The sequence below is a fragment of the Carcharhinus amblyrhynchos genome, unplaced genomic scaffold (assembly GCF_965287045.1).
Source record: "Carcharhinus amblyrhynchos unplaced genomic scaffold, sCarAmb.v2.hapA scaffold_792, whole genome shotgun sequence".
NCBI lineage: Eukaryota > Metazoa > Chordata > Chondrichthyes > Carcharhiniformes > Carcharhinidae > Carcharhinus > Carcharhinus amblyrhynchos.
In genome coordinates this window covers 50,388-69,750 of record NW_027650532.1, presented here as the reverse complement: position 1 = coordinate 69,750, position 19,363 = coordinate 50,388, and the positions used below count along the sequence as shown (strand labels likewise).

Here is a 19,363-nt window from a genome sequence, read left to right as displayed (position 1 = left end):
CCAGCGAGGCCTCGCCATTCTTCACCTGCACCTCCTCCACCGCCGCCTCCAGCATGTACTCATAGGCTGCGTAGCCCCGCGAGTCTGGCAGCCACTCCTCATCATCCTTCCCCATCACAGGCCGGGTGTCGATAGCTGGGAGGATGGTGATCCGGCTCCTCTTGCGCACTGCACATGGGGCGGGGGTGGTGAAAGTGGGGCACCGGTTAGCCAGGCCAGGGCAGTGTGGGAGGGGGCATTGCCACCGTCATTAAACGCCCCTCCTCACTCTCAGCAGCCACGCCAGGAAACATAACATTCCCCCGCCTCCCCCCGCCCACCCCCCGACTCCTACTGGGCAGGGACACTGTTCATCCCCCCCCTCACACACTCCCACCCAATCTCACCAATCCACGCACGCGGCGAGGGATCCCCCAGCTCCAGAACTCCCTCTGTAACCTCCCTGACCCCCTTGCTCTCCTCATTCAAGATGATTCTTAAAACTGAACATATTGATCAAACCATTCATTGCTTGCCTCCAATAAACCCTGAGCTGTCTCCGTGTCAAACTGCGTCTCATTAAAAATCCTGGAAGCAGCTTGGCACGTTTCACTGCACTAACGGAGTGAGGTAATAATACACCACTTTACTCTGTATCTAATCCTGTGCTGTACCTGTCCTGGGAGTGTTTGATGGGGGACAGTGTAGAGGGAGCTTTACTCTGTATCTAACCCCGTGCTGTACCTGTCCTGGGAGTGTTTGATGGGGGACAGTGTAGAGAGAGCTTTACTCTGTATCTAACCCCGTGCTGTACCTGTCCTGGGAGTGTTTGATGGGGGACAGTGTAGAGGGAGCTTTACTCTGTATCTAACGAGCTTTACTCTGTATCTAACCCCGTGCTGTACCTGTCCTGGGAGTGTTTGATGGGGGACAGTGTAGAGAGAGCTTTACCCTGTATCTAACCCCGTGCTGTACCTGTCCTGGGAGTGTTTGATGGGGGACAGTGTAGAGGGAGCTTTACTCTGTATCTAACCCCGTGCTGTACCTGTCCTGGGAGTGTTTGATGGGGACAGTGTAGAGGGAGCTTTACTCTGTATCTAACCCCGTGCTGTACCTGTCCTGGGAGTGTTTGATGGGGACAGTGTTTGAGGGAGCTTTACTCTGTATCTAACCCCATGCTGTACCTGTCCTGGGAGTGTTTGATGGGGACAGTGTTTGAGGGAGCTTTACTCTGTATCTAACCCCTCATGTTATAATAAGAATTCTTACCATTTGCCAGCCGTTCCTGTCGTTTCAATTCTATTTGGTCACACTTGCGCCACCTGCAATAATGGATAACATTGGGTCAGCAAAAATAATGTCTGTTGTCAACACAGGAAGCAATGACTGGATTTTTGTCACATCTTTGGAAGCAGGTGGTGATTGGCGACGTCAGCCTGTTCAGCACCGCTCTCTCCCCATAGCCCTGTATCAATCCCCAAACTAATCCCACTGCCCCCCACTCTCTCCCCATAGCCCTGTATCAATCCCCAAACTAATCCCACTGCCCCACTCTCTCCCCATAGCCCTGTATCAATCCCAAACTAATCCCACTGCCCCTGCTCTCTCCCCACAGCCCTGTATCAATCCCCAAACTAATCCCACTGCCCCCGCTCTCTCCCCTTAGCCCTGTATCAATCCCCAAACTAATCCCACTGCCCCACTCCCTCCCCTGTATCAATCCCCAAACTAATCCCACTGCCCCACTCTCTCCCCATAGCCCTGTATCAATCCCCAAACTAATCCCACTGCCCCACTCTCTGCCCATAGCCCTGTATCAATCCCAAACTAGTCCCACTGCCCCGCTCTCTCCCTCATTTCCTTGCTACCCGCTCGCTCTCTTCCTGTAAATTTTCCCCCTTCCAGTATTTCCCCAGTTGCCCCTTTTGAAAGTTCCTATTGAATCTGCTTCCACCGCCCTTTCAGGCAGCGCCTTCCAGATCACAACAACTCGCTGTGTGTCCAAAATAAAATTCTCCTCATCTCCACCGCCCCCTCTTTGGTTCTTTTCCCGATTCTCTCCAATCTGTGTCCCCTCTGGTTACCGAGCCTCCTGTCACTTGCCTAGACAGCACTTTCTGGATTCTATCTGCTTCTCCCCGCTCGGCTTGGCTCTTCCAGGACTGTGACAGTATTTACCAGGGATTCCTGCGAATTTGATGGTATTCACTAGAGACATGGACAAGACAGGACAGCCCAGGGAGGGAGGGTGATGCGGATATTTGACCAGGGGAATCCTCGCCTCACATTTCAGGACGGGGGAGGGGGCAGCATACTTACACAGCTTCTTGGTGTTACGGCCTCCGAACTTGGGCTTGTCCAGGCAGTTGACGCACTTGCCGCAGTCGGCCAGGTTCCGGCAGCCTTTGCAGCTGCCACACCGGTTCCCCCGGCGCTTGGGCTGCCCACTCACCACCGGCGGCTTGGTCTCCTCCTCAGCCTGCAAGGGTGTCTGAACCTCACCCGACTCCTCCACCTCCCGCTCCATCTTCACCACCAAGGCAATGGGCACGGGGCTCTCCGGCTCCGAGGACGAGGTGTCTACTGTGGGGGGAGAGAGAGAGAGAGTGACAGTGAGAGAGGGGGGGAGAGGGAGAGAGAGAGAGAGGGGGAGAAAAAGAGAGAGAGAGGGGGAGAAAAAGAGAGAGAGAGGGGGAGAAAAAGAGAGAGAGAGGGGGAGAAAAAGAGAGAGAGAGGGGGAGAAAAAGAGAGAGAGAGGGGGAGAAAAAGAGAGAGAGAGGGGGAGAAAAAGAGAGAGAGAGGGGGAGAAAAAGAGAGAGAGAGGGGGAGGAAAGAGAGAGAGAGAGGGGGAGAAAGAGAGAGAGAGAGGGGGAGAAAGAGAGAGAGAGAGGGGGAGAAAGAGAGAGAGAGAGGGGGAGAAAGAGAGAGAGAGAGAGGGGAGAAAGAGAGAGAGAGAGGGGGAGAAAGAGAGAGAGAGAGGGGGAGAAAGAGAGAGAGAGAGGGGGAGAAAGAGAGAGAGAGAGGGGGAGAAAGAGAGAGAGAGAGGGGGAGAAAGAGAGAGAGAGAGGGGGAGAAAGAGAGAGAGAGGGGGAGAAAGAGAGAGAGAGGGGGAGAAAGAGAGAGAGAGGGGGAGAAAGAGAGAGAGAGAGGGGGGAGAAAGAGAGAGAGAGAGGGGGGAGAAAGAGAGAGAGAGAGAGGGGGGAGAAAGAGAGAGAGAGAGAGGGGGGAGAAAGAGAGAGAGAGAGGGGTGAGAAAGAGAGAGAGAGAGGGGGGAGAAAGAGAGAGAGAGAGGGGGAGAAAGAGAGAGAGAGAGGGGGAGAAAGAGAGAGAGAGAGGGGGAGAAAGAGAGAGGGGGGGGGAGAAAGGGGGGGGGGAGACAGAGAGAGAGAGTGAGAGAGAGAGACAGTGAGAAAGAGAGAGTGGGAAAAAGAGAGAGTGTGTGAGAGAGGGGGGGAGAGAGAGAGACGGCAGCAGGGGGTGGGGAGTGGATGAGATAAAAGTTGAACACGTTAGCAGGCAGATCCACATCTCTCCCAGCCAAACACACAGACTGCATAGTGCTCCGAGTGTGGGTCTAACCGAGGGATATGGAGACTGGAACTGTGCACAGTGCTCCGAGTGTGGGTCTAACCGGGGGATATGGAGACCGGAACTGTGCACAGTGCTCCGAGTATGGGTCTAATGTAGCTGCTTTACTTTCCATTTGTGTTCCTCTGCTCCTGCAATGTCCAGACTGTCACTCACCGTCCATCTGTGCCGTCATAATGCTGTCTCTTTCGTGCATCGGCAATGCACTGAGCCGCGGTATGTCAGCGGGGACAATCGCCCGTGGTTTGCCCAGTGCCACTGCCGCACGGCGGCAGACATGCTTGATCCGCGGGCCCTGTGATACCTGTGTCTGTCGGAGAGAGTGGGGGGGAGAGAAGATAACCATGATCAACAGTTTGAGGATAACAGAGAAAGACTGCGAAAGGGCGAGAGTCTGCTCAACACGGCATGCGAGGGGGGTGGGGCGGGGGAGGGAGAGGCGGGCGGCGGGGGTGAAGGGCAGGACTGGGGGAGTGAGGGGGGACTACCGGGGCAGAGCGGGGGGGGGGGGGGGGCCACACGGGGAGTGACAGGGGATGTCACGGGGAGTGGGGTGGAGGGGAGGGCGGTGTGTGTCAGTAGGGAACCCCCCTCACCCCCCAGCACCCTCGCCAAGGGGGATTGCTGCGAAACATGCTGGCAGGGGAACACAAGGCCATGAGTTAATGGGGGCACTGCCTCTTCCTGAGGAACTCCCCTCAGTGCAGCAGAATTTGGGTCCTCACCCGCACCTCCATCCGGGCTCTCTTCTCCTCCTGAGGAGGGGCCTCCAGTCCCAGCTTGCGTTTAATTGCCTCCACATCCTCACAATCGCTCTCCGTATCCGACTTCTCTGATAGCACCGACTCCTCTTTAACAGGATTCTTCAAATCTCGTCCACTTTGCAAAGCGAGCTAGAGAGGGTGAGAGAGAGAGGGTGAGAGAGAGAGAGAGAGAGGGTGAGAGAGAGAGAGAGAGAGGGTGAGAGAGAGAGAGACAGAGGGTGAGAGAGAGAGAGACAGAGAGAGAGACAGAGAGAGAGACAGAGAGAGAGACAGAGAGAGAGACAGAGAGAGAGACAGAGAGAGACAGAGAGAGACAGAGAGAGACAGAGAGAGACAGAGGGTGAGAGAGAGAGAGACAGAGGGTGAGAGAGAGAGAGACAGAGGGTGAGAGAGAGAGAGACAGAGGGTGAGAGAGAGAGAGACAGAGGGTGAGAGAGAGAGAGACAGAGGGTGAGAGAGAGAGAGACAGAGGGTGAGAGAGAGAGAGACAGAGGGTGAGAGGGAGAGAGACAGAGGGTGAGAGGGAGAGAGACAGAGGGTGAGAGGGAGAGAGACAGAGGGTGAGAGGGAGAGAGACAGAGGGTGAGAGGGAGAGAGACAGAGGGTGAGAGGGAGAGAGACAGAGGGTGAGAGGGAGAGAGACAGAGGGTGAGAGGGAGAGAGACAGAGGGTGAGAGGGAGAGAGACAGAGGGTGAGAGGGAGAGAGACAGAGGGTGAGAGGGAGAGAGACAGAGGGTGAGAGAGAGAGAGACAGAGGGTGAGAGAGAGAGAGACAGAGGGTGAGAGAGAGAGAGACAGAGGGTGGGAGAGAGACAGAGGGTGGGAGAGAGACAGAGGGTGGGAGAGAGACAGACAGAGGGTGAGAGAGAGAGAGACAGAGGGGTGAGAGAGAGAGAGACAGAGGGTGAGAGAGAGAGAGACAGAGGGTGAGAGAGAGAGAGACAGAGGGTGAGAGAGAGAGAGACAGAGGGTGAGAGGGAGAGAGACAGAGGGTGAGAGGGAGAGAGACAGAGGGTGAGAGGGAGAGAGACAGAGGGTGAGAGGGAGAGAGACAGAGGGTGAGAGAGAGAGAGACAGGGGTGGGAGAGAGACAGAGGGTGGGAGAGAGACAGAGGGTGGGAGAGAGACAGAGGGTGGGAGAGAGACAGAGGGTGGGAGAGAGACAGAGGGTGGGAGAGAGACAGAGGGTGGGAGAGAGACAGAGGGTGGGAGAGAGAGAGAGGGTGGGAGAGAGAGAGAGGGTGGGAGAGGGAGAGAGGGTGGGAGAGAGAGAGAGGGTGGGAGAGAGAGAGAGGGTGGGAGAGAGAGAGAGGGTGGGAGAGAGAGAGGGTGGGAGAGAGAGAGAGGGTGGGAGAGAGAGAGAGGGTGGGAGAGAGAGAGAGGGTGGGAGAGAGAGAGAGAGGGTGGGAGAGTGGGAGGTGGGGGGCGGGCGGGAGAGTGGGAGGTGGGGGGGGGGGGCGGGAGAGTGAGAGGGGTGGGGGGCAGGGGGGGAGGGTTGGGGGGCGGGGGGGTGGGAGGTGGGGGGAAGGGAGGGAGGGTGGGAGTTGGGGGGGTGGGGGGGAGGGTGGGAGTTGGGGGGGTGGGGGGGAGGGTGGGAGTTGGGGGGAGGGGGGGAGGGGGGGAGTTGGGGGGTGGGGGGAGGGCCAGAGGCAGACAGACACAGATGGTGGGACAGAGTGGATGGATCTGAGCAATTTACCTGCTGTGTTTTCCACTGTTTGTGTTGGTCGATTTTGATGAGCTGGACCTTAGCCGCTTTCAGGAGGTTGACCATGCGTTTGTCCATGGCAGACATGCAGAGCGAGTGATTGGCCAAGCTTTGCATACTGTCACCCTCAGCTTTCCCCTCTGCCTCTGAGGGGGGTGTGGAGGGCCCCTCCTCCCTCTCTGGCGTCCCGTCGCCGCTGCTCTCCGGCTTCACTCCGCCGTCCGTCTGCGTCTGGCTGTCTCGGAGGGTCTCTGGGTGCTGGGGGGACTCGCTGACCTGTGAGCCCTGCCCTTTTGGGGACAGCGGTGGGGGTCCGCCCTGGCCTGGGGGTGGCGTGCAGGTCGCTTCACACTGCGGGCTGGGTTGGTGAGAAGGGGGGCGGGCAGGAGGAGGGGGACGTGGAGCAGGAAGGGGACGCGGAGTGGGAGGGGGGCGAGGGGCTCGCTCCTCCTCCCCCCGGGCTGGGGGACAGGGTTTGGGTTCCAGGGGGGCAGGGAGGGGTGAAGGGGGCTCGCCCACCGCAGGGCGCCAGCTCCGTGTCCGCATGGCGTGGCCAGGAGTGGTCTGCTCCCCGGGAGGGGCCCTGGAGCCCTGGCCCTGGGGGCAGGGGGTGGCGGAAGGGGGGCGGGGAGGGGCCGGGGGCGTGGGCGAGGCCTGGGGAGGGGGAGCCTCGACGGGGACGGCCTCCTCGGAGCCAGAGTCGGAGCTGAGGGCGGGGAAGGGGAGGCGGGCGGGCGACAGGAGCGCATCCTCGGCGGCGAAGGGGGAGAGCTGGAGGCCCCCAAAGGCGGGCTTGCTGCAGACAGGGGTGTCGCTGGGGGGCTCGGCCCGCCCCGGGGGGGTGTTCCAGGTGAAGGTGGGCTGGCGCAGCAGGGAGCGCCGCCGGCCTGGGGCACGGGGCGAGGCGGGGGGGGAGGCTGGGGGCGTCTGCCGGAGGCTGGCATCAGGGGGAGGGTCGGGGGTCTCTGCCGTCGGGCGGGGCAGAGAGGGGGGGCTCCGCCTGGGACGTCCCGGGGGCCGAGGGCCGGCCGAGGGGCAGGGGTCAGCGACGGGGAGGGCTCGGACCTGGGGCGGCCGGCAGACCCCTCCCTCGTCGTCGATAAAGCGGCGGGGGGTCTTGATGAGCCGGGAGGAGCGGGCACTGACGACGGGCATGATAAACTGCCGGATGTTCTTGAGGAACCTGGACTTGGCGGCATGCTGCTGCTTGGGCTGAGGGACTGCGAGAGGCGGCGCAGGAGGGGCTGGGGTCGCCACCTCTCGCTCGGCAGCACCCCTGGTGGTGGCTCGGGGGGCCGGAGGGCGCTGCCTGTCGCGCCGGGGGAGGTGGGGGCGCCCACGCCCTGCTCTCGGCCGAGCAGCCTCTGTTCCCGGCCCCCCTCCCGCGCCGCTCTGGGACCGGGGCGCTCGCTTGCTGGTTCTGTGTGTCCCCGCTGCCGGCCGGGGGCCGCTCTTGGCTCGGCGGAGCTGCAGGCGGCTGTGAGCCAGCCGGTTCTCTTTCAGCTGGCGAGCTTTGCTGACGAACCTCAGCACCAGCGGCTTCTTACTGCCTCGCAGTCTCAGCAGGAGGCTTTTCTTGGCTGCCTTGCGCACTCCGGCCTGCAACTTCGCCTTGGCCTTCGGGGGCCGGCCCTCCGCTTTCGGGCGGGGTGGTCTCCCTACGCCCCGGGCTTTGGGGGCACCCGCCAGCGACTGGGGCCTGGAGCAGCCGCTGGGCCCTGGAGCTCGCTTCGAACACGGGCCCTTCCCCTCGTCAGGTGCAGGCTGGGGGCGAGGTAGAGTCGGGGCACCCTTCTCGAGAGGAGGCGTCGGATTCTTCTGTGCATTCTGGATTCTGTCGTTAGCGAGTCGATCTGTGGGCAAGGGAGAGAGAGAGAGGAAAGAGGTGACTTGGTGTCGGTCGGATGGACGGAAGGAACCAGCTGAAAGGGTCCAAAACTCCTGCAATTTGGTTGCAAATTCTCAGAGGGCTGGACAGGCTCGCTGCTGAGAGGCAGCTTCTCCCCCACCTTTTGGGCTGGAGAGTGTAGATCTGAGGGGAAAAGGCACTAACAGTCCCAGGGTCAGGAGGCACCATTTTGGACTGAGATGATGAGAAATGTCTTCTCTCCCGGGGAGCTGGGAATCTGTGGAATTCCCTGGCCCAGAGAGAGGGGGGGGAAACGCTCCGTCACCCAGAATATTCCCATCCTGGGAGGGTGGGGTCTGCGGATTTTTGGGCACCGAAGAGAAGAGAGCGGGAAACTGCGGTCGAGGTAGTCACAAACGCCCACGTTGGATGGGTCATGGGGGCCACTTGGCCTCTTCCTATTGATGTCCCAAGTTGCTTCAAAGCAGCACAAATCAGGTGACGTTCTGCGGGAAGGGGTCAAAGAGGAAAAGATCTTGAGGAGCGCCTTAAACATAGGAACAGGGGTTGTCTGTTCGGCCCCAGCAAGCCTGCTGTCCCATTCAATAGGATCATGGCCAGTCTCAACACCACTGTCCTGTGCTCACCGCTCACTGCCCCCCCCCCCGCCCACCTCACCACCCCATAGCCCTCTTGTCGAACAGAAGTCTCAAACTCAGCCTCGAATATATTCGGAACACCCCCCCCACCCCCCCATTCGCCCCTGAGAGAAGAGATTCTTCCATCTCCATCTTCAATGGGAGACCCCTCATTCTGGAACTGTGTCCCCGCCCTCCCCACAAGGGGGGGGCGAAGGGGGGGGGTGGGGGTGTGCAGAGATGGCTGATCTCTCCCTGGTCTCAAATCCACCTCCCCACCTGTTTCCCATGTCCCTTTAACCCCATTTTGTCAGAACCCCAGATATGTCAGAAATATATCTATCCCCTTCTTGAAACTATTCACTGATTCAGATTCCCCCTGCGCTATGGCGCAGCGAGTTCCACAAATTCACCCCCCTCCGCGAGAAGTAGCTCCACTTCATCTCAGTGTTAAATCTACCGCCTCTCAACCAATCCCTGTGACCTCTTGTTCTAGGTTGCCCCGTAAGGGAAACATCTGGCAGTTTTGGGCGCCGTACTTACGCAAGGATATTTTAGCCTTGGAGGGAGTGCAGAGGAGGTTTACTAGGCTGATGCCGGAGTTGAGGGGGTTGAGCTATGAGGAGAGGCTGAATAAACTAGGCTTGTACTCGTTAGAGTTTAGAAGAATGAGAGGAGATCTCATTGAGACGTATAAGATGATGAATGGGATGGATAGGATAGAGGTGGAGAGACTCTTCCCGCTCAGAAAGGACAGTAGGACTAGGGGGCATAGCCTCAAGATAAAGGGGGGGCGGTTTAGAATAGAGTTGAGGAGGAACTTCTTCACTCAAAGGGTGGTGAATCTCTGGAATTCTCTGCCCGTTGAAGTGGTGGAGGCTGCCTCGCTAAATATTTTTAAGACGCGGGTTGATGGGTTTTTGATGAGAGAGGGGATTAAGGGTTATGGGGAGAGGGCGGGAAAGTGGAACTGAGCCACGACAGATCAGCTATGATCTTATTGAATGGCAGGGCAGGCTCGAAGGGCTAGTTGGCCTACTCCTGCTCCTATTTCTTATGTTCTTATGTTCTTATATTTACTTTATTACATACCTCCATCAGATCCCCTCTCAGCCTTCTAAACTCCAGGGAGTAACCCCCCCGCCGTACGTCAAACCCTTCATCCCCAGAATCAATCTAGTTAACCTCCTCTGAACTACCTCCAATGCCACCACATCCTTCCTCAAGTAAGGAGAACAAAAGTGGACCTAGTACTCCAGATGTGGTCTCACCAACACCCTACACAATTGCAACAACACTTCTCTACTTTTATACTTCTGTCATTTTGCAATAAATGCCAACATCTCATTTGCCTTTTTTGTTACATCCTGCACCTGCATACCGACTTTCTGCGATTTATGGACTCAGACACCCAGATCCCTCTGCCACGACACATTTTGAACCTGCTTTCCATTGAGATAATAATTTGCCTTGAATCAAGTTTCTATTAAAAATTGTCATGTCAACCATGCCAATGGCTTTCTTTATACTGAATCTTAATATTGAATGAACATCGCTCGACAATCACCAGGCAAGACTGTTCCCTTCCTGTTGGGGAAAGTTCAGCGTTCACGGGCATTCAGCCTCTGACCTTCGGGTAAGCATTCTCCAAGGCGGCCTTCACGACACATGACAGCGCAGAGTCGCTGAGCAGAGACTGATAGTCAAGTTCCGCACACATGAGGACAGTCTCAACAGGGATCTTGGGTTCATGTCGCACTATCTGTAACCCCCGTGACTTGCCTGGGTTTGCAAAACCTCACTTACTGTACTGTCTGGAGACAATACACATCTCTTTAAACTGTGATCAGTGCTCCTTCCACTCACATTGCTGGCCACTTTAAGACTTGAACAGCAGGTTAGGTGTAAAGATTCGCATTCTAATCAGTAATCTGTAAACTGTCTGTGCTTTATATGCTCTGTCTGAGGCCAGAACTCTCCATTCACCTGAAGAAGAGCTTAACCCCGAAAGCTAGTGAGTTTACTATCAAATAAATAGGTTGGACTTAAACCTGGTGTTGTCAGACTTCTTACTTTCTTGATATTAACAGTGCATCTTTCAAATTCAGCATGGATATAAAGCAAGTGATACTGAAATGGTTGCTTTACAGCTAATAGGTACATGAAGTAAACAGGGGGGAAAATCCCTAAAGATCTCCCTCGAGATTGCTGGCTTGCATCATTTTGTTTCTACTGAATACTGTGAACACATTTTCTGCAAATCAATGTGGGGATGCGATGACCTCGTGGTATTACTGCTAACCTATCAATCCAGAAACTCAGCGAATGTTCTGGGGACCCGGGTTCGAATCCCACCATGGCAGATGGTGGAATTTGGATTCAATAAAAAATATCTAGAATTAAGAATCTACTGATGACCCACTGTCGGGAAAAACCCATCAGGTTCCCTTTAGGGAAGGAAATCTGCCGTCCTTACCCCGGTCTGGCCTACATGTCACTCCAACTGTGGTTGACTCTCAACTGCCCTCAGCAGTGAGGGATGGGTAATAAATTTTGGCGCCCATGTCCCATGAATCAATAGGAAAGTAAAACTGACTCAAGAACAGCTTCTTCATAGAATCAGAGAATCCTACAGTACAGGAAGGGGGAACTCAGCCCATCGAGTCTGCACCAAACACAATCCCACCCAGGCCCTATTCCCGCAACCCCACCCATTTATCCTGCTAATCCGCCCCCCCCGGCACTAGGGTCAATCTTAGCATAGCCAATCAATCTAATGCCCACATCTTCTTCTGCACCAGCTTACATCTTTCCTGCCATCAGACTTTTGAATGGACCTAACTTGCATTAAGTTGATCTTTCTCTACACTGTAACAGAACATTCTGCACACTCTCCTTTCTTTCTCTATGAATGGTATGCTTTGTCTGTGTAGTGTGCAAGAAACAATACTTTCCACTGAATGTAAATACACATGACAATAATAAATCAGATCAAGCTTTTGCGGCTGGGTCTACCTGGAGAGGAGAATACAGGTCCGGGGCACCATCCATGCCTGCTGGGCCCCCCAGGGGCTGGAGTGTATTACTGACCCTTTTAATCACATTTTGGTTTCATGTTTTAAATTTCCTTTCTGCTCTGTCTTTTGTTTTGGGCAGTTAACCTCTTTTTAGGGGCTGCCCTTCTTGCTTAGTCAAGAAGGCATACGGCATGCTTGCCTTCATCAGCCGGGGCATTGAGTTTGGCAAGTCATGTTGCAGCTTTATAGAACCTTAGTTAGGCCGCACTTGGAATATAGTGTTCCATTCTGGTCGCCACACTACCAGAAGGATGTGGAGGCTTTGGAGAGGGTACAGAAAAGATTTACCAGGATGTTGCCTGGTATGGAGGGCATTAGCTATGAGGAGAGGTTGGAGAAACTTGGTTTGTTCTCACTGGAGGTTGAGGGGAGACCTGATGGAAGTCTACAAGATTATGAGAGACATGGACAGAGTGGATAGTCAGAAGCTTTTTCCCAGGATGGAATAGTCAATTTCTAGGGGGCACAGGTTTAAGGTGCAAGGGGCAAGGTTTAAAGGAGATGTACGAGGCAGATTTTTTACACAGAGGGTGGTGGGTGCCTGGAACTCGTTGCCGGGGGAGGGAGTGGAAGCGGATATGGTAGTGACTTTTAAGGAATGTCTTGACAAATACATGAACGGATGGGAACAGAGGGATATGGTCTCCGGAAGGGTAGGGGGTTTTAGTTAAGTTGGTCAGCACGGTTGGAGGGCTGAAGGGCCTGTTCCTGTGCTGCAATACTCTTTGTTCTTTGAATGGTGGAGCAGGTTCGAAGGGCCAAAACTTGCCGCAAGTTTCTATGTTTCAGAGCTCAGCAATCTCTCTCTCTGTAAATAACGTGCTGCCATTCTGCTCTTCCCGCCAAACTGGACAAGCTCACATCTTTCCTGCCCCTCTGCCACATTTGTTGCCTGCTCGCTTCAGCTATTTATGTCTGTTCTTGGATAGGCTCCCTCCTCCGCCCAAGGGTTTACTTTCTGACCTATCGGAGTGTCAGCAGCAGATTTAGCTGCCAGACGTTTGGAGCTGTCAGCCAGATCACGGATGGAGACTGTGAGGATGGAGCATCAAGCCCTTTGGCATTCCATTAACCACAGCCTGCCAACCAGAAAAAGACAGGAGGGAGAAGGAAAGGGGGGAGGTAGAGGGAATTACACGCACCTGACTTAGTAAACAGGAATTGGCTGAAAATTGTGGCACTCCCTCAGCACTCACCCTCCGACAGTGCGGCACTCCCTCAGCACTCACCCTCCGACAGTGCGGCACTCCCTCAGCACTCACCCTCCGACAGTGCGGCACTCCCTCAGCACTCACCCTCCGACAGTGCGGCACTCCCTCAGCACTCACCCTCCGACAGTGCGGCACTCCCTCAGCACTCACCCTCCGACAGTGCGGCACTCCCTCAGCACTCACCCTCCGACAGTGCGGCACTCCCTCAGCACTCACCCTCCGACAGTGCGGCACTCCCTCAGCACTCACCCTCCGACAGTGCGGCACTCCCTCAGCACCCACCCTCCGACAGTGCGGCACTCCCTCAGCACTCACCCTCCGACAGTGCGGCACTCCCTCAGCACTCACCCTCCGACAGTGCGGCACTCCCTCAGCACTCACCCTCCGGCAGTGCTGCACTCCCTCAGCACTGACCCTCCGACAGTGCTGCACCCCCTCAGCACTGAGCCTCCGACAGTGCTGCACCCCCTCAGCACTGAGCCTCCGACAGTGCTGCACTCCCTCAGCACTGAGCCTCCGACAGTGCTGCACTCCCTCAGCACTGACCCAACCACCCCCAGTGAGAGTCAGTGTGTGTGGGACCCGTACCCCAGTGAGAGTCAGCGTGTGTGGGACCCGTACCCCAGTGAGAGTCAGCGTGTGTGGGACCCGTACCCCAGTGAGAGTCAGTGTGTGTGGGACCCGTACCCCAGTGAGAGTCAGTGTGTGTGGGACCCGTACCCCAGAGGGAATCATTGGAGTAAACAGGAATTTATCTGGGACCATTGTCATGCTTTGGTGATCAACTTTGAAAAAGCCAGGTGGATGTGGTAAAATGTTGGATGTTTTCAGATTAGAATGTGACTTTTGTGTCCCTATCTACCTCTCTCTGACACACAGGGGATCGCAGGCTGCCCAACAATCGAACCATATCAACACCACAAACACAGAGAATCCCACACGCATAACCAACTCTACTGAAAACACAAGCCCAAACTCTCACGGAAACACTGGACAGACATCCAACAAAGCTGGCATCAAAACAGACGGAGTCCACCAAATTCCCCACTAGCTCTCTTTCTCTCTCCAACACAGGGATCGCTGGGCCGTGATCAGGAGCAGGAACCCTGGCTGATTTCCCCCCTCTCTCTCTCTAACACAGGGATTGCTGGACAGGGATCAGGAACAAGAACCCTGGCTGATATCCCCTCTCTCTCTAACCCAGGGATCACTGGACAGTGATCAGGAGCAGGAACCCTGGCTGATTTCCCCTCCCTCTCTCTCTAACCCAGGGATCACTGGACTGTGATCAGGAGCAGGAACCCTGGCTGAATTCATCTTGTACCTAAGTCTGAGAGCAATGGCAACTTGTAGAGGAGAACACGCCTGCAAGCTGGGTTGCTCGAATAGAGCACAGAAATGGTTGTGCTGGACAGCCAGTATCTGAGTGAACAGCACACACTGCTCTGCAGATTACTACAAGAGAACAGACATTCAAACTTCAGCATGCTACTTCCTCCTGCTGCTCACTCTCCCTCCTGTTTCTAACCGCCCCTTTTGTTAATCTGCACATGACTTCCTCACAGCTCGATGCACGCTAATTATAGACTGACATCATCCAGAGACCTAAACTTCAAACAACAGGAAGTGAGGCAAAGTGAGAGGCCAGACTGTACTCACACGCGGCAACACAATAGTCATCACAGCACCGACACAGAGAGCATTCACCATCTCCAATTAACACAATACAGACTGTACCCGTGTTATAAAGTAACAGACCCGTCCCCACCAGTACTGTACCCCAGTGTTATGCAGTGACAGGCCCATCCCCCGTACCCGTGTTACACAGCGATTGACCCATCCCACTGTACCCCGGTGTTATACAGTGACACACCAGTTCCCACCAGTACTGTACCACAGTATTATACAGCGACAGATCTGTCCCCTCCACTACTGTATCCCAGTGTTACACAGCGACAGACCCGGCCCCACCAGTACTGTACCCCAGTGTTATACAGCGACAGACCCATCCCCACCAGTACTGCACCCCAGTGTTATACAGCGACAGACCCATCTGCACCAGTACTGTACCCCAGTATTATACAGCGACAGACCTGTACTGGTGGGGACGGGTCTGTTACTGTATAACACTAGGGTACAGTACTGGTGGGGACTGTACCCTAGTGTTATACAGTAACAGACCCGTCCCCACCAGTATTGTACCCCAGTATTATACAGCGACAGACCCGTCCCCACCAGGACTGTACCCCAGTGTTATACAGTGACAGACCCGTCCCCACCAGTACTCTACCCGAGTATTCTACCCCAGTATTATACAGCGACAGAACCGTCCCCACCAGTACTGTACCTCAGTGTTACATAGCGACAGACCCATCCGCACCAGTACTCTACCCCAGTATTATACAGCGACAGACCCATCCGCACCAGTACAGTACCCCAGTATTATACAGCAACAGACCCGTCCCCACCACGACTGTACCCCAGTGTTGAACAGAGACAGACCTGTCCCCACCAGTACTGTACGTCAGTGTTATATAGTGACAGACCCATCCGCACCAGTACTCTACCCCAGTATTATACAGCGACAGACCCATCCCCACCAGTACTGTACCCCAGTGTTGTACAGCGAGACCCATCCCCACCAGTACTGTACCCCCGTGTTATACAGCGACAGACCCATCCCCACCAGTACTGTGCCCCAGTGTTATACAGCGACAGACCCACCCACACCAGTACTGTACCCCAGTCTTGTATAGCGAGACCCATCCCCACCAATACTGTACCCCAGTGCTATACAGCGACAGACTCATCCCCACCAATACTGTACCCAGTGTTATTCAGTGACAGACCCATCCCCACCAGTACTGTACCCCGGTGTTATACAGGGGCAGACCCGTCTCCACCAGTACTGTACCCCAGTGTTATACAGTGACAGACCCATCCCCACCAGTACTGTACCCCAGTGTTATACAGCGACAGACCCGTCCCCACCAGTACTGTACACCAGTGTTATACAGCGACAGACCCGTCCCCACCAGTACTGTACCCCAGTGTTATACAGCGACAGACCCGTCTCCACCAGTACTGTACCCCAGTGTTGTACAGTGAGACCCATCCCCACCAGTACTGTACCCCAGTGTTATACAGTGACAGACCCGTCCCCACCAGTACTGTACCCCAATGTTATACAGCGACAGACCCGTCCCCACCACTACTGTACCCCAGTGTTGTACAGCAAGACCCATCCCCACCAGTACTGTACCCCAGTGTTATACAGCGACAGATCCACCCCCACCAGCACTGTACACCAGTGTTATACAGCGACAGACCCACCCACACCAGTACTGTACCCCAGTGTTATACAGCGACAGACCCGTCCCCACCAGTACTGTACCCCAGTCTTGTACAGTGAGACCCATCCCCAACAATACTGTACCCCAGTGTTACACAGCGACAGACTCATCCCCACCAATATTGTACCCAGTGTTATACAGTGACAGACCCGTCCCCATCAGTACTGTACCCCGGTGTTATACAGGGACTGACCCGTCCCCATCAGTACTGTACCCCAGTGTTATACAGGGACAGACCCGTCCCCACCAGTACTGTACCCCAGTGTTATACAGTGACAGACCCGTCCCCACCAGTACTGTACCCCAGTGTTATACAGCGACAGACCCGTCCCCATCAGTACTGTACCCCGGTGTTACACAGGGACTGACCCGTCCCCACCAGTACTGTACCCCAGGGTTATACAGGGACAGACCCATCCCCACCAGTACTGTACCCCAGTGTTATACAGTGACAGACCCGTCCCCACCAGGACTGTACCCCAGTGTTATACAGTGACAGACCCATCCCCACCAGTACTGTACCCCAGTGTTATACAGCGACAGACCCGTCCCCACCAGTACTGTACCCCAGTGTTATACAGTGACAGACCCATCCCCACCAATACTGTATCCCAGTGTTATACAGCGACAGACCCGTCCCCACCAGAAACGTTTCCCCAGCAGAGAGTGAGAGCAAAAATGGAATGAGGTGGAGGGTGAATGCGTGGCTGAGGGACTGGAGCAGGGGGCAGGGATTCCAGTTCCTGGATCGTTGGGACCTCTTTAGGGGCAGGTGTGACCTGCTCAGTGAAGACGGGTGGCACTTGAATCCCAGGGGGACCAATATCTTGGCGGGAAGATTGGCTAGGGCTACTGGGGGGACTTTAAACTAGAAAGGTTGGGGGGAGGGAATAGAGATGAGGAGACTGAGAGCGAGGAGGTTAGCTCCCAGGTGGAGAAGGACTGTAGACAGTATGAGAGGGAGGTTAGACGGGTAATGGAGAAGGGAAGTGCCCAGACCGAGGGTCTGAGGTGTGTCTATTTTAACGCCAGGGGTGTAGTGAACAAAGTAGATGAGCTTAGGGCGTGGATTGCTGCTTAGGAATGTGATGTGGTGGCCATTACAGAGACTTGGATATCTCAGGGACAGGACTGGGTACTTCAGGTGCCAGGATTTAGATGTTTCAGGAAGGACAGGGAGGGGGGTCAAAAGGGGTGGTGGAGTGGCAGTGTTGATCAGGGACAGTGTCATGGCTGTAGAGAAGGAGGATGCCGTGGAGGGACTGTCTACAGAGTCTCTGTGGGTGGAAGTTAGGAACAGCAAAGGGTCGATAACTTTGCTGGGTGTTTTCTATAGGCCGCCCAATAGTGACAGGGAAGTTGAGGTGCAGACAGGGAAACAGATCCTACAGAGATGTAGTAATAACAGAGTTGTCGTGATGGGAGACTTTAATTTCCCAAACATCGACTGGAATATCCCTAAGGTAAGGGGTTTAGATGGGGGGGAGTTTGTTAGGTGTGTTCAGGAGGGTTTCCTGACACAGCACGTGGATAAGCCTACAAGAGGAGAGGTTGTACTTGACCTGGTGCTGGCGAATGAACCAGGACAGGTGTCGGATCTCTCGGTGGGAGAGCATCTCAGGGTTGGAGATCATAATTCTATCTCCTTCACGATAGCATTGGAAAGAGATAGGATCAGGCAGGCTAGGAAGGTGTTTGTCTGGAGTAAGGGAAAATATGATGATATCAGGTAGGCAATTGGATGAATAAACTGGAAGGAGGTGTTCTTGGGGAAAAGTACTGAAGGAAGGTGGCGGATTTTCAAGGAATGTTTGACTGGAGCTCTGCACAACAACATTCCGATGAGACAAGGAGGTTTTGGTAGGTCGCAGGAGCCGTGGTGCATGAAGGCTGTGGTGAACCTGGTCAGGAAGAAAAGAAAGATGTATAGAAGGTTCAGAGAGCTAGGAGATGTTAAGGATCTAGAGGAGTATAAGGCTTGTAGAAAGGAGCTTAAAAAGGAAATCAGGAGAGCCAGAAGGGGACATGAGAAGGCCTTGGCAGGTAAAATTAAGGAGAATCCCAAGGCGTTCTACAAATATGTGAAGAGTAAAAGGATGAGAAAAGAAGGGATAGGACCTATAAAAGGTGAAGGGGGAAAAGTCTGTGTGGAACCGGAAGACATGGCAAAGGTGCTGAATGAGTACTTTGCCTCGGTATTCATGGTGGAAAGTGACCTGGGAGGTTGTACTACAGGTTTGCGGCAGACTGAAAAGATTGAGTATGTGGATGTTAAGGAAGAGGATGTGTTAGAACTTTTAAATTCTATCAAGATAGATAAGTCGCCGGGACCGGATAGGATGTACCCCAGGTTATTGTGGGAGGTGAGGGAAGTAATTGCAGAGCCTCTGGCGATGATCTTTGCATCATCGATGGAGACGGGAGAGGTTCCGGAGGATTGCGGATGTGGTTCCTATTTTCAAGAAAGGGAACAGGGATAGCTCGGGAAATTACCGACCGGTGAGTCTGACCTCAGTGGTTGGTAAGCTGATGGAGAGGCTTCTGAGGGACAAGATTTATGAGCATTTAGAGAAGTTTAGAATGATCAGGAATAGTCAGCACGGCTTTGTCAAGGGCAGGTCATGCCTTACGCGCCTAGTTGAGTTCTTTGAAAATGTGACTGAACACATTGACGAAGGAAGAGCAGTGGACGTGGTTTACATGGACTTCAGCAAGGCGTTTGATAAGGTCCCCCATGCAAGACTTCTTGAGAAGGTGAGAGGGCATGGGATCCAAGGGGCTTTGGCCTTGTGGATCCAGAACTGGCTTGCCTGCAGAAGGCAGAGAGTGGTTGTGGATGGGTCTTTTTCTGCATGGAGGTCGGTCACCAGTGGAGTGCCCCAGGGATCTGTTCTAGGACCCTTGCTGTTCGTCATTTTCATAAATAACCTAGATGAGGAAGTGGAGGGATGGGTTACTAAGTTTGCCGACGATACGAAGGTTGGTGGTGTTGTGGATAGTCTGGAGGGATGTCAGGAGTTGCAGCGTCACATAGATAGGATGCAAGACTGGGCGGAGAAGTGGCAGATGGACTTCAATGCGGATAAATGTGTAGTGGTCCATTTTGGCAGGACCACAATATCAAGGGTAGGAGTCTTAGCTGGGTTGAAGAGCAGAAGGATCATGGGGTCTGGATCCATAGGACTCTTAAATCAG

General features: G+C 54.8%; 1 protein-coding gene across 1 annotated transcript in view; it reads right to left on the bottom strand.

Annotated features, from left to right (window-relative positions):
• Positions 1-2,074: 2,074 nt before the first annotated feature.
• LOC145340128 (uncharacterized) overlaps positions 2,075-19,363 on the bottom strand; it is a 28,090-nt gene continuing 10,801 nt past the window's right edge. Inside the window, exons 3-6 of the mRNA XM_080184555.1 lie at positions 6,032-7,893; positions 4,293-4,460; positions 3,724-3,877; positions 2,075-2,562 (exon numbers count right to left, since the gene is read on the bottom strand). Of these exons, the coding sequence (XP_080040681.1) occupies positions 2,075-2,562; positions 3,724-3,877; positions 4,293-4,460; positions 6,032-7,893 (2,672 nt within the window). The remainder of the gene's footprint in view (positions 2,563-3,723; positions 3,878-4,292; positions 4,461-6,031; positions 7,894-19,363) is intronic.